General features: G+C 41.4%; 1 protein-coding gene across 2 annotated transcripts in view; it reads left to right on the top strand.

The window, feature by feature from the left end:
* Window positions 1-221: 221 nt before the first annotated feature.
* The window catches only part of anpeplb (alanyl (membrane) aminopeptidase-like b), a 28106-nt gene continuing 14775 nt past the window's right edge, over window positions 222-13552 (top strand). For both annotated transcript variants that reach the window (XM_022219352.2, XM_022219353.2), the window contains exons 1-14: window positions 222-939; window positions 2096-2238; window positions 2321-2460; window positions 2985-3105; window positions 3888-4042; window positions 5747-5860; window positions 7289-7432; window positions 8994-9059; window positions 9736-9801; window positions 9986-10131; window positions 11376-11458; window positions 12233-12366; window positions 13225-13280; window positions 13348-13495. In XM_022219352.2, the coding sequence (XP_022075044.2) occupies window positions 338-939; window positions 2096-2238; window positions 2321-2460; window positions 2985-3105; window positions 3888-4042; window positions 5747-5860; window positions 7289-7432; window positions 8994-9059; window positions 9736-9801; window positions 9986-10131; window positions 11376-11458; window positions 12233-12366; window positions 13225-13280; window positions 13348-13495 (2118 nt within the window). In that variant the 5' untranslated portion in view covers window positions 222-337. The remainder of the gene's footprint in view (window positions 940-2095; window positions 2239-2320; window positions 2461-2984; window positions 3106-3887; window positions 4043-5746; window positions 5861-7288; window positions 7433-8993; window positions 9060-9735; window positions 9802-9985; window positions 10132-11375; window positions 11459-12232; window positions 12367-13224; window positions 13281-13347; window positions 13496-13552) is intronic.

Below are 13552 nucleotides of genomic sequence, written 5' to 3'. Positions count from 1 at the left end.
AATATCAGCTGGAAAATAAACACACAAATACATCAAATAAACATAAAACACCGTAAAAGTCCAAAGAAATATGTCAAAAATAATCTGAGAATAATCAGCAAAATGTGGAGGTTCTGGTTCTGGTTCTGGATCTGGATCTGGTCCTCTGTGTTTTTCTCGTGCTGACTCTCAGAGGAGGATCTGGGCGGGGGGGGGGGGGGGGGGCGGGGGGGGGGGGGCGGGTCCAGGTGAGGATCTTTATGAGCTGCTGCTCTTTGGACCTCAGACCAGAGTCAGTCCTGCTGTTAGAGAGACCAGAGACCAGGACCAGAGACCAGTTCTACTGCGGTCCCCCAGCATGCCCTCTAAATCCGGTCTCTCCAAGGCTTTCGCCGCCGCCTTCGTGGTTCTGACGGTGTCGGTGATCTGCGCGACCGTTACCATGGTGATCCTGTACCAGGTCCAGATGAAGGGGATCAACCCCACACCCCGGCCCACGGCCCCGAACACCGCCGAGCCTCCTCCGCCGGTGCTGCGGCTGCCGCGGAGCCTGATCCCGGACCACTACGACCTGGTCCTCCAGCCGCAGCTCTACACCCGGATCATCCATGAGGTGAACGTCACGAGCCCGAACCAGACCCTGGTCTTCAACGGGACCTCCACGGTCCACTTCCGCTGCGTCCAGAAGACCAGCAGCATCTTCATGCACAGCCGGGACCTGGAGGTGTTCGGACCGGTCCTCAACGACACCGACACCAAGAAGTCTATGCGGTCCAAGGTGAAGGTTCCGGACGAAGAGTCCGGGTTCCTGGAGCTGGAGCTGGACCAGAACCTGGAGGTCGGAGGGAACTACAGTCTGCGTCTGGATTTCAGAGGACAGATCTCCCAGAACCTGGATGCGCTTTTTCTCAGCGAATACCAGGAAAAACCGACAGAAGGAGAAGACTCCGGAACCGACAGGTGAGTCCTGATCCACTACAGGTCCTGATCCACTACAGGTCCTGATCCAGTAACAGGTCCTGATCCAGTAACAGGTCCTGGTCCACTACAGGTCCTGATCCAGTAACAGGTCCTGATCCAGTATAGAGGAAAATATAAAATAAATAAAATCATCTGAAGTTTAATTTCGAGACAAAAAATTATAAAAATCTATGAAAAGAAAAAGCAATTCAAACCAAATCAGACTCTAAAGTTTGCTTTAAGACAAAAATAATCCTGGAAATAGTTTGAAAGAAAAATATAGATTCCAACATAAAATAAATAATAAAATAAACTCTCTTAAGTTTCTTTTTAATGGAGTAAAAATCCAATTTTTGTATCATTTTCAGTCATTCTTGAAACGTTGTGGACTAATTTTGTGGATCATTTTTGAGTCGTTTTTGGTGAATTCTGATTAATTTTGGACAATTTTCTGCTCATTTTCAACTAACTTTATGTCAACTTGGATCTTTTCTCTTCATTTTGGATCTTTTTTTTTTGTCTTTGGGATCATTTTCGAGTCATTTAGGACAGATTTAATGTCATTCTGAACACATTTTCTGTAATTATGGATCAATTTAATGTCATTCTGGACAGTTATCAAGTCATTTAGGACAACATTTCTGGTTGGGGAACAATTGAGTCATTTTGGAAGGTTTTTGTCATTTTCCGGACAAATTCTAATAATTTTGGGACAATTTAGTGAAATTTTGCACTTTTTGCATTCTATTGTCATCTTTTGAGACATTTTTGACAAATACTGAGACATTTGGGATGGTTTTTGTGTAGTTTCAGCCAAGTTTCATGTAATGTGACCAACTTTTAGTAAAAACACGTCTGAGTTGTGGTAAAAACTGACCCCAGATCAGTTTTACTTCCATCCAGGTGTCAGTCTGATGATAATCCAGATTTCACCAGGCAATTTTTGAGTCACTTTGGGTGAATTCTGAACAATTTTCTGGTCATTTTCAAAAAGTTTTTGCATCAACTTGGATCTTTTCTCATCATTTTGGTTCATTTTCAAGTCATTTAGGACCAATTTCATGTCATTCTGAACTAATTTCCTGGAATTCCTTCAGACATTTTCTAGTCATTGACCGTCCTTTGTCCTCCTGATCACTGACTCTTTGCCTCTCAGGTGTCTTGCTGCCACTAATCTGCAGCCGACGGACGCTCGGAGGTTGTTTCCTTGTTTCGATGAACCCGACATGAAAGCTACCTTTAACGTCAAAATCATCCACAGACGAGACACCACAGCTCTGTTCAACACCAAGAAGACAGGTAGGAAAAAAACAGCTGGATGTTAGCTGTGATGATTAATACCAGGATGGAAGATGTCCTCACTTCCTGTTGTTTCTCTCAGTCTCCAATTTGGAAAATGAAGATTGGAAATACACTTGTTTTGAAACCACGCCGAAGATGTCCACCTACCTGTTCGCCTTCACCGTGTCCGAGTTCACATCGGAAGCCTCACACACCACCGGCAAACGAGTCACAATACGGGTAGGAAGAATCAGCTGGAATCTCTTCAGATTTTATTAGTTTGTTATTTGGGACAAAAAAAACTAAAAACACCCGTGAAATCGATTTCAGAGTTCAGTTTCTCTAGTAATTTTAACTCCCTCAGTAGCTACCATCCAACCGAACAACTAGCATCCCCAGGCTAACTTCTACACTAACAACTAGCATCCCTAGGATAACAAAGCTACAATCCTTAGGTTACCAACTAGGATCTAGGATCCCGAAGCTAACAACCAGCCCAGGAGCTCCTCTGAACCTGGTTTCCTGCTTTGCTTCCTGGTCCTGGAATAACCTCCAGAAACCAGACAGCTAAATGACTTTGTCTCCTTGTTGGAGATTGCTTAAGGTTCTTTAATTTCAATATGAGTAATTTTGAACAGTTTTGAACACCTTTTTGATTACTTGTAAACCTTCAGTCCTTTAAAATGACTTCACATATGTTTTTAAAGGGGGAAGTACTAAAATTCCCACTAATAACTGTGAAAGTGAACTTGTGTGTTTTACAGACATTTGCTCGTCCTGAAGCCACAGAAGCAAAGCACACCTCCTACGCTTCCCAGATCACTCCAAAGATCCTGGAGTTCTATGAGAGGCGCTTTGGAATTGATTATCAACTGGGCGAACTCGGTAAGACTCGATGCACCAGGATGGATCTGGCATCCTGCAGCGTCCAGTTGACCTTTATGTGGAGACGTAGCTCAACTAGCTTCTTCCTACGAGATCTTAGGTGGACATTGAGCACTGAGTCAAAAAATGATTCGACTGATTTTTTTCATCGAAGCAAAGCCTGTTTTAATTCAACAACTTGGAGAACTAGCATGGTTAGGCTAAAAAAGTAGCATCCCTAGACTAACGACAAGCATCACTAGACTAGCAACTAGTATTCCAAGACCAACAATTAGCATCCCTAAGCTAACAACTAGCATTCCTAGTTTAACCTCTTAAGCCCTGGCCATATTTTCAGAAAATTTTCTTCGGCCATCCTTAGACTAACAACTAGCATCCCGAAGCAAACAACTAGCATCCTAAAGTCAACAACTAGCATTCCTAGTTTAACAACCACCATCCTGAGGTTAAAAATTAGCATCCTCAGACTAACCACTAGTATTCCTAGGCTAACAACTAGTTACACTAGGCAAACTAATAACACCTTCATGCTAAAAACTAGCATTCCTAAGCTAACAATTAGACTAATGATTAGCATTAAATAAAGGTTAAATAACAAGATTGACTTTTTACTAATGTTACCATGAATTACACATTAATTACACATTTTATTACCAAATTACTGCATGATTTAGATCTCACAATGAATGAGGTATTTATTATTCAGTATGTTTTCTACTGTGTGGTTCGTAGCAAATGTACATCTAGACCTCATGGTTTGTTGGTGTCTGTGCTTGGTTCAGACCAGATTGCGTTGCCGGACTTGTACCCAGCAGCGATGGAGAACTGGGGTCTGGTAACGTATCAGGAGGGTCTCCTGCTGTATGAAGAAGGCGTGTCGTCGCTGCTGCACAAGGAAGACGTCGCCGGCATCATCGCACACGAACTGGCTCATCAGGTCAGACAACAAACCCAGAAACTCCACGTTTTATACATTTATGGTTCCAACATCTGACTTCCTGGCAACTCTGAGGGCGTTTTCGGTAAACAGAGATAATAAATGACTAAAATATGGTTTTAGAGGAGCAAATAAAGAACATTTACAGACATGCGCAACATGTTGTGCCACAATTAAACCCAACTGATCCGTCCGACTGTGGATTTTCATTCTTCTTACGTTTACTGACAGTTTCTTTCTCTGTGTTGATGGCTTCTTGTTTCTTTCATGTTTTCCTACCTGGGAATTTTAGTGTTTTCACCCTCAAAAAACGCCATGTGAAGCAATTTTAATGGTTCAGTATCTCCAGAAATAAAGCTGCCCGCCAAGAAGTGTGGTGAGAACAGACAGACTAGCTCAATCAGATCACAGTGACTGGATGGATCAGCAGAGGACAGTTTCATTATTTTTATTTTAAATGTAAAACAAAAAGTGCAAACTTTTCAAACGAATGTGGGATATATCCTGTTGTTTTTGCTATGTTGACTTAAAATCCGTCAGAAACGCTTCAAAATTGTTCTACAGCCATGGCCATAAGTTTGGACACAAGTACCATGACGCTTGTGAATCTTAGAAAATACCACAAAATTGTCACTTACAATACAGTACACAACTCCTGAGAACTATATTAAGTTTCATATTTAAAAAAACATCAAAAGAGTTTGGTGTCATTTTGTTATTCTTACCAAATCCGGTTGTGAAAGTACTGCATTTTTTTTGTTATTTTCTTCTAATATTATGTTTAGGGAACAAAGTTATTCCAATTGTTGGAATTTATTGATAATATTATATCCCTTGTTGATTTGTTGACTAATTAAACTGGTGCTGTCAAAAAATATTAGTTATGTTCTGTAATAGACATCAAAACAGACATAGGAAGCCATGCTGTGTCCAAACTTATGGCCATGGCTGTAAATGACAATAATAAACAATAATAATCTCCAACCCAGACTGGTCTAGTGTCTCCATAAAGTTCCTGTCAGTGTTTATCTATGGATGGATCCATATTTTCATTAAAATCCAGTCTCTGGTCCACATTTCTCCAACTGTTGAGGCTCTACATCAGTAGAATCTGATGGTTAAAGTTTGACCAGACAAGGTTCCAGTTTTTAGATATTTTGACCTAAAATCCTTTAAAATTTGTCCAAAAACCTCAACATTTGTCCAAAATGACTCAACTGTTACCCAAAATGACCTGAAACTTGCCTAAAATCAACTAAAATTATTCCAAAGTCATGCAAAATGTATTCAAAATGGCAATAATTATTAGTTACTGGGCCTTAAAAATGAAAAAAATTCCAGTTTTAAGATATTTAGAATTGACAATACACCACTATGAGGACATTTTTTTTAGATAAAGCCTTAAACCCTTAGGCTCTTAATGACTTCCCAGGTTACTTGTTCTTTAATGGGAGAATCCCCAAATTCTCAGGTCCGAAAACATACAAAACCCTCAAAATATTTTATAGAACTTCGTTTTGAATCCAGAAATTTTACAATAGCTGTCCTTCAGTGCTGATAAATGACTAAAATGTAGAACATCTGATGAGCAAGTAAAGGTTGTGCAACAAAAAACACACTTAATGCATCTGACTGTGGATTGTAATTATTCCGTGAACCTCCAGTGTCCTTCTGTGTTGATGATTCTTCTGCTTCATGTGACAGTGGTTTGGGAATCTGGTGACGATGAAGTGGTGGAACAACGTCTGGCTGAACGAAGGCTTCGCCACCTACATGTCCCACTTTGCAGTGGACGCCGTTGAGCCGATGTTCAGAATGGTGAGTTCACGCTGACAGACGTTCCTCTGTTTGTTGCTCAGTCTATTAGAAAAGTGATATGCTGCACATAAAGGTTGCCACCGTTGCACATGGACTGAATCACCAGGTCAGACAATAAACCCAGAAACTTTTGTTGATCTGTTGATCCAGCATCGGACTTACTGGCAACAGAGCTAATAAATGACTAAATTATGGTTTTAGAGGAGGAAACAAAGAACATTTACAGACATGCTCAACATGTGGTGCAACCATTAAACCCATCTGACTGTGGGTGTTTATTGTTCTTCCATTGACCTCCAGGTTCCTTGTGTGTTGATGATTCTTCTGGTTCATGTGACGGCAGTTTGGGAATCTGGTGGTGTGGTGAACTGTTAAAATGTGGATCAGATGTTCCTCAGAGTTCCTGTTTCTATTCAGTTTTCCATCACAGAGGAGGAAAGAAACCGGGGGGGTTGGGGGGGGGGGGGTCACGACGTAAGTAAACGGAAGACGGGCCCGAACATTCGGCTCGGTTCTTAACGTGCGGGGGGTGGGGGTGGACGGTCCGCACCAGGCGAGGGGATATTAGGAACGGCCGAAGGGAGGACACGGTGGCGAGACGAATACTGTTCGCGCGAATATTTGGATCTCAAAACTAATATCCGGATACCACCATCACGACCGGATATTCAGATATTTGGGTCCAGCCCTAGTTTTCTGTTTTGTTGTAATGATGAGATTTGACACAGCCGGTAAAATTACAAGCTTTTAAAATCTAAACGCATTGTTCCAGATTACATCAGTGGTTTCCAGCCTTTGTTGAAAATATACTGAACAACACTCATGTTGATTTGAAAATATCTGGTTATTTTAAATCTTTTTGACCTTGTTTTGGTGTCTTTAAAGTTGTGTTAGTGTCTTTGAGGTAGTTTAGTGTCTCTTTGTGGTTGTTTTGTGTGTTTGTGGTTGTTTGAGTCTTTTAGAGGTTGTTTTAGTGTCTTTGAGGTTGTTTTGAGTCTCTTTTTGCATAGTCGTTGTCTTGTTTTGTGCTAAACCACCGTTCTTGTCTTTTCTTGAAATACTTCTTGGAATAACCCTAAATATGTCAAATCTATCCACTACACTGAAACATGGTTTATTAACAATTAAAGATGATGTTTTTGGATCCATCAATTAGTGGTTTGGTCTCTAAAGTGGTGAGAAGTGTAGATCAGTTAGTATATTGTCACAGAGGAAAGAAACCAGAAAATATTCACAGTGAAGAAGCTGAAATGAAAGCATTTAGATTTAAAATGGCCCAGTATGATAAATCAATGATCAAAATAGTTGGCGGCTCACCAATTAGTTGATTATTTGATAACCATGGCAGCTCTGCTCTTTTACGGTTTCTTTAAAATCCAATGAGAACAGAACGTGACCTGATGAGTTGTCCTGTATCTGTTTCCTCAGAAAGAGACCTCCATCATGAAAAACCTCCATGCAGCGTTTGAGGAAGATGCTTTGGCTTCCTCTCATCCTCTCATTCCTCCTCGGAATGACATCCACACATCTGACGAGATCATTGGACTGTTTGACTCTATAAGCTACAACAAAGTAAGAGTCAGCACAGCAAACACACAACACAGCTCATGGCAACAGCAGCAACACTAGCTCACAGTCTCGAGATTCAGATCAAAAAGTCTGGACTTCATACTTGATAAATTTGTGTATGTTATGTTTCTCCTGTAGCTGCAGATTAAACATGTACAGTCATGTGGAACATAAGTAAGGCTACAAACTAGAAACTGTAGGCTAACAACTAGTATACCTACACTAAAGCTAGCATTTTCTAGCATTTCTAGGCTAACAACTTGCAACTCTCGACTAGCAGCTAGCATCCCTGAACAAGCGACTACAATCCCTAGGCTAGAAACTAGCATCCCTGCATTAGCAGCTAGCATACCTAGGCTAACAAATATCATACCTACACTAACAGGTAGCATCCCTTGGCTAACACTTACATCACTAAGCAATCGGCAACAGTCTCCATGCTACTAGCTCGCCCCCTGTTACTAACAACACGCATCTCTAAGCTAGCAGCTAGCATCCCAACATGTGATGGGCTTTGCTGACTGTTGCTGATGTGTTGTGACAGTAAACATGTGACCCTCTTTGATGCGCTGCCTTCAGGAGAAACACTTGAATAAAAGCACAAGGAGCTTTTCAGTCGATTCTTCAACATAGTTAGGAACAGATGTCGTGTTTGTCAGTGTAGAAAGGATCTTCAGCCTCGGCATCAGGAGCTTCTGTCGCTTCCTTCAGCAGATGGAACTTCTTGAAGGTTGTCTGAATAAATGTCCGCTGTGTCTGACATAAATCTGCTGAATTATTTGACTATTTTTCCTGCAAAGTCCCTCCAATTTCAGGATGTTTGAGGGTTCTAATCTTGCTCAACCTTTTAGTGGGATTCAGGTCTGGGATCATTTCATAACCCTGCATTTCTTCTCTCTGAGTCATCGCTTGGTGGATCTGCTAACATTTAGATTCAGGCCTCTCATTATCGCCCAGCTCTGGGAGTTAATGCTGGATTCCTGGTGGAACTGATGGAGGCAGCAGTTGAACCTCAGGCCACCAGCTGCTGGAGCTAATGGCTCAGAAACAGCATCTCTGATCCGTCTGTCAAGAGACATGATCCCTGAAGGCCTCAAGTTTCTCCATATGTTCACTGGATGGATGAATGGATGAAAGGATGCTCAGCAAGGTCAAACCATCCTTTCCTTACTTTGTTGTCGGTTTAAAAGTGACGTTGCTCTAAAGTAAGAAACGACAAAATGAACACAATCCACAGAGTCGGTACCTGTTCCTGTTCTAGTCAACGATTATATGCAACCTGATTGTAATTAGACGGACTTTATACATTTCAATTCTCCAGAAGAACAAACCAGAATCACCTTTTTCCTGACGAAGGTCCAGCATTCAAATGTCAGGAACGTGTGAGAAGACCTCCTGTGTCATACGTGTAAATTTAACAAAAATGACCACAAACTGAAGTTAGTTGCTGAATGCAAAGTCTCAAAGAGGATGGACTGTTTGCTTGTTAAAATCTGTTGAACATGTTTGAAGTTTTTGTGGGATGAACTTATTTTTCACCGTGTAATTTGTGTCTTCTCTGCAGGGATCGTTGATGCTGAGGATGCTGGCAGACGTCGTGGGAGAATCAGTTTTCAACGAAGGAATCAACGTGAGTTTTTGACCTCATTCAGAGGCTCAACCTCACAGAAATCCTGCAGACGTCGTGTTTGACCTCAGAACCTCTGGTTGATCTGACGGTTAATGTCAGGATAGAACAAGTTCTGAGAGAAAAGGAATCCACTTCTGTAACCTCATGTCTCTACAGCAGGTTTTCCAACATGGGTGGAGAAGAAAACTCTCACATTTAATGCTTTAATTGTCAGTAGTAAAAAATAAAAAATCTGGCTTTAATTATCTCTGGCTTGGTTTTGCAAACCCAATCTTGCTGAGGGCTTGTGAGGATTCCTGGTGTTACTGATGGAAAAGCAGCTCATTTGGGACTAAATGCTGCAAAATGTGATGAAAGAAAGTGTCCAGAGAAAAGTGATTTTCTACATGGATCTAGAGAAGAAATCTTGGTTTGTTGCATTTCTGTTTGCTTCAGTCAGATCTCGTCCACCTCGCTGTGATTTTAATTGTTAATAATAATGTCAGTGCGGTAATAAGACATGTTTACATCGTGGAGATTAAAAGCAGAATCTGGTCAAACATATATTTCAACACTGCGTCTCTGGGGTTCACAGCTGTTTCGAATTTATTATCCTGCTGTTGGACACTGAACTTCCTCCTGATAATAGTTAAATTGATCGTGGGCTGAAACCGTTACACTTCGTTTTGTGTTTCAGAATTACCTCGAGAAGTTCAAGTTCAGCAACACCGACCAGAACGACCTGTGGAGCTCCATAGAAACGGTAACGTCCTGGAACCACAAATCACATCTCCAAACCTGTTATTAGTTCTAATAATTCTGATGCTGCTGATGTCATTTAGCTTGAACTGAAGTAGGTTCACATCAACATGAAGAGAACTGTGTGTAAAATAAAACCCTCAGAACACATTTCAACTGAATACGAACTGACTTGTGGCTGTTTGCAGGTGAGACGTAACCAATATGGCCTCAGTGTTGAACAGCTGATGACACCGTGGGTCAGTCAGAGTGGTTTTCCAGTCGTCACTATCAACACGACCAACGGAGAAGTCTTCCAGAAACAGTTTCTGTACAACAACACTGCTGAGTCCAGGTACAAAAACACCTCACTTTCTGTACAGTGCACTTTATTCTGTGTTTAATTCCTCTGAAAGGTTAAATATGAATTAACCTCAACAGCAATAGAAAGGAGGAAGGCTGTGGTTTCTGTTACAGTTAAAACTATATGAGGACAAACCTAGCATCTCTTCTGAACAACTAGCATCCCCAGGCTAATAACTACAATCCCTAGGCTAACCACAAGCATGCCTAAAAAACAGACTGCATCCGTAGGAAACACCTAGCAATTCTAGCTAACAATTAGCATCCCTAGGCAAGTTAGTATAATGTCTAGGCTTACAAGTGGCATCACTGGGCTAATAGCTAGCATCCCAAGGCTCGTGACCAAGAATCCCTATGCTAACAACTAGTATCTCAAAGCTAACAACAAGCATCTCCAGACTAAAAACTAACATCCCTAGACAAACAACTAGCATCCCCAGGTTAGTAACAAGCATCCCTAAGCTAACCTAACATAATAATAGATAACAACTAGCATCTGTAGACAATGGACTAGAATCTCTGGGCTAATACTAGCATCCTTAGGTTAGCAACTAACATCTCTGGACTAGTGACTGTACGCTGTAGACTAACAACTAGTAGCCCAAGGCTAGTCACTGGCATCCCTTACTCTAGCTGTTTGCACTTGTAAAGAACAATAATAAAATGTAAATACATGTTATTATAGCATTTGATATGTTGGAGTTACAACAAGCTAAAGCTTTAGCTCAGTGTTCAGCATCAGTAAGCTAATGCTGCTGTTTGTACTGTTGGTTCTGTCCTACTCTGCTAACTCTGAAACCTGCTGAGATGATGTGATTTGTCATTTATAAACTCGGCCCCAGCTGACTCCTGTTGAGCACGATCTCCTCCAGATAGTGAATCTATTTCTTGCTGCAGCTGCCAGACGGACGTTTTCCTGGGAACTGTTCGCTGAATGTTTCCTGACAGCAGATGACTCTTGCAGCTCATTGCAGCTGATTATCCTTTGGCCCTGCAGTGTTTTCTGGCTTTCTTTACGTTGCAATGGTGAAGTTTCGTAATAATTTAACCTTCTGTGACCTGCTCTGTATTGTTTTGGCTTCATTCACCCTACAGCAGCAGATCAGCACACCAGACTTCACGCTCCGAATCACTGCACCTTTATTATGTTTTATGAAAAATGCTTTTTTTCAGATGGATCATGAGCATCCTGGTAATATTAGACTATGTACTAATAATACTGTGTTTTCTGTTCAGGCTGAGCTGGAACGTCCCCATCTGGGTCATGTCCTACATATCTGAACCTTCTCTGGTGTGGCTGGAGGCTACCCTAGAAACTGGTAACACACCTGAACACAGACTAATGCAAAAACACATTTTAACAGCTTTTGTTTCCATATTTGACAAGAAACTGAGCAGTTTAATTTAGATGATGGTTTTTGGTTGGTTACACAACACCAAGAATGGATGTGAAAGTACCACAAAACAACCTCAGAGACACACAAACCTTTAAAACGACTCCAAGGGACTTCAAAGACACACCAAAGCTCCATAAATATGTGTAAAATGACCATGAACAAACATAACAATGGTAAAAGGACAACAAAATGACTTTAAATGTTTGCAAAAATATATAGAATGACCCTAGAGAGACCCAAAACAACAAACAATAGATTTTAGATGACTACAGCAGATGTGACACGACCACAACACCACCTGAATGAAATACTGGAGACTCAAAGTAACCACAGAGAGGAAACATGGTCACACAGAGAGACAGAGTTGTCAAAAGTGACTACAAAGAGACAAAAAAAGACGATAAACAGAAGTGAAATGACCACAAATAGATATAAAACAACTGTGAAGAGACATGAAGTGACTACAAAAAGACAGAGACTACTGAAAACTTTGGAAAATGACTGCAAAGAAATCCACAATGAAGGAAAAACTATCATGAAGAGACATTAAAAACTACAACAACATGTAAAATGACCAGGAGCCCAGAGTCTCCACATCAATCCACGCATGGATTACCTCTTCATTTTTCTTTGCACTTTTCCATCGGCTTGTGATTTGTAGTGAATTTAGTGTAACGTATTTTGTGTTTGGAACAGTGGCCAAAGAAGAATTCATTGCGAAGGACGGCGAGTGGATCCTGGCAAATGTCAACTCTACCGGATACTACAGAGTCAACTACAACCTGGAGAACTGGCAGCTCCTCCTGAAGGTGCTGGAGACCAACCGACATGTGAGTTCTGGACCAGAACTTCACCCTAGCCTAACATCTAGTAACGCAAGACAAAGGCGTAGGCTAAATATTAGCATTTGTAGACTACCAACTAGCACCCCTGGACTAACAGTTAGCATCTGTAGAATAACACCTAGCATTTATAGGTTCTCTAACCCTCTAGGAATTGTGAAAAGACAGTTAACTATTTTAATGACAGTCACTTCTCTGCATGCTTGAAGGGTGGGTTGAGGGTGGGTGTGGGTGTGGGGAGGTATGAGTGTTCCTTTGTGTCTTCTTTGTACTGTATGGGATCGGGGTGGGGGGGTGGAACGGGTAAAAGGTCAGGCATCGTTTTTAATCTGTAAAGCACTTTGTATTGCAATTTCTTGTATAAAAAGTCCTATATAAATAAAGTTTGATTTGATTTCCCCTTGTAGGAATAATTTAATATATTTAAAAAAACCCAGCTAGCATCTCGAAGTAACAGCTAGCATCTCTAAGTAACAGCTAGCATCTCGAAGTAACAGTTAGCATCTCCAAGTAACAGCTAGCATTTCTAAGTAACAGCTAGCATATCTTAATAACAGCTAGCATATCTAAATAACAGCTAGCATGTCTCGGTCTTTCTCATACACTGAACTTAAATAGAGGCACTGATGTCTAAGTTCTGCTGTGGATTTTATGGAAACGTGAAACTGTGACAGACTCAGAGATAACAACCTTAAACCCAGAGTCATAAACACCAACTGCTGGTTAATGTCTTACTTATAAAACCAATAGAATAATCAATACGTATGTGTTTGATATGAAGACGTTTAGTAGAAGTTGTCACATTTCCAGCCTGAAATTTTGTCCTTTTTTTTGTTTTTTTTGCAGCTGATCCCTCTGATGAACCGTGGCCAGCTGATCGATGACGCCTTTAACCTGGCCAGGTGCTGCCTCTGACCCGTTCTGTCTCTGGTTCTGACCCGACCACGTTCTAACCTCTGATCTCTGCAGGGCCAAACTGATCGACGTGACTCTGGCTCTGAACTCGACGTTGTTCCTCCGTAATGAAAGAGAGTTTCTCCCCTGGGAGTCGGCAGTCACTAACCTGCACTACTTCGTCCTCATGTTCGATCGCTCCGAGGTCTACGGCCCCATGCAGGTATCAGCAGCTGCTAATTACTGCTTTATGACGCTGATGGTGGAGCTAACAGACTGA

The sequence above is a fragment of the Acanthochromis polyacanthus genome, chromosome 8 (assembly GCF_021347895.1).
Source record: "Acanthochromis polyacanthus isolate Apoly-LR-REF ecotype Palm Island chromosome 8, KAUST_Apoly_ChrSc, whole genome shotgun sequence".
Lineage (NCBI taxonomy): Eukaryota > Metazoa > Chordata > Actinopteri > Pomacentridae > Acanthochromis > Acanthochromis polyacanthus.
Note: the sequence above shows the minus strand (reverse complement) of the source record. Positions and strands in the feature narration are given on the sequence as shown.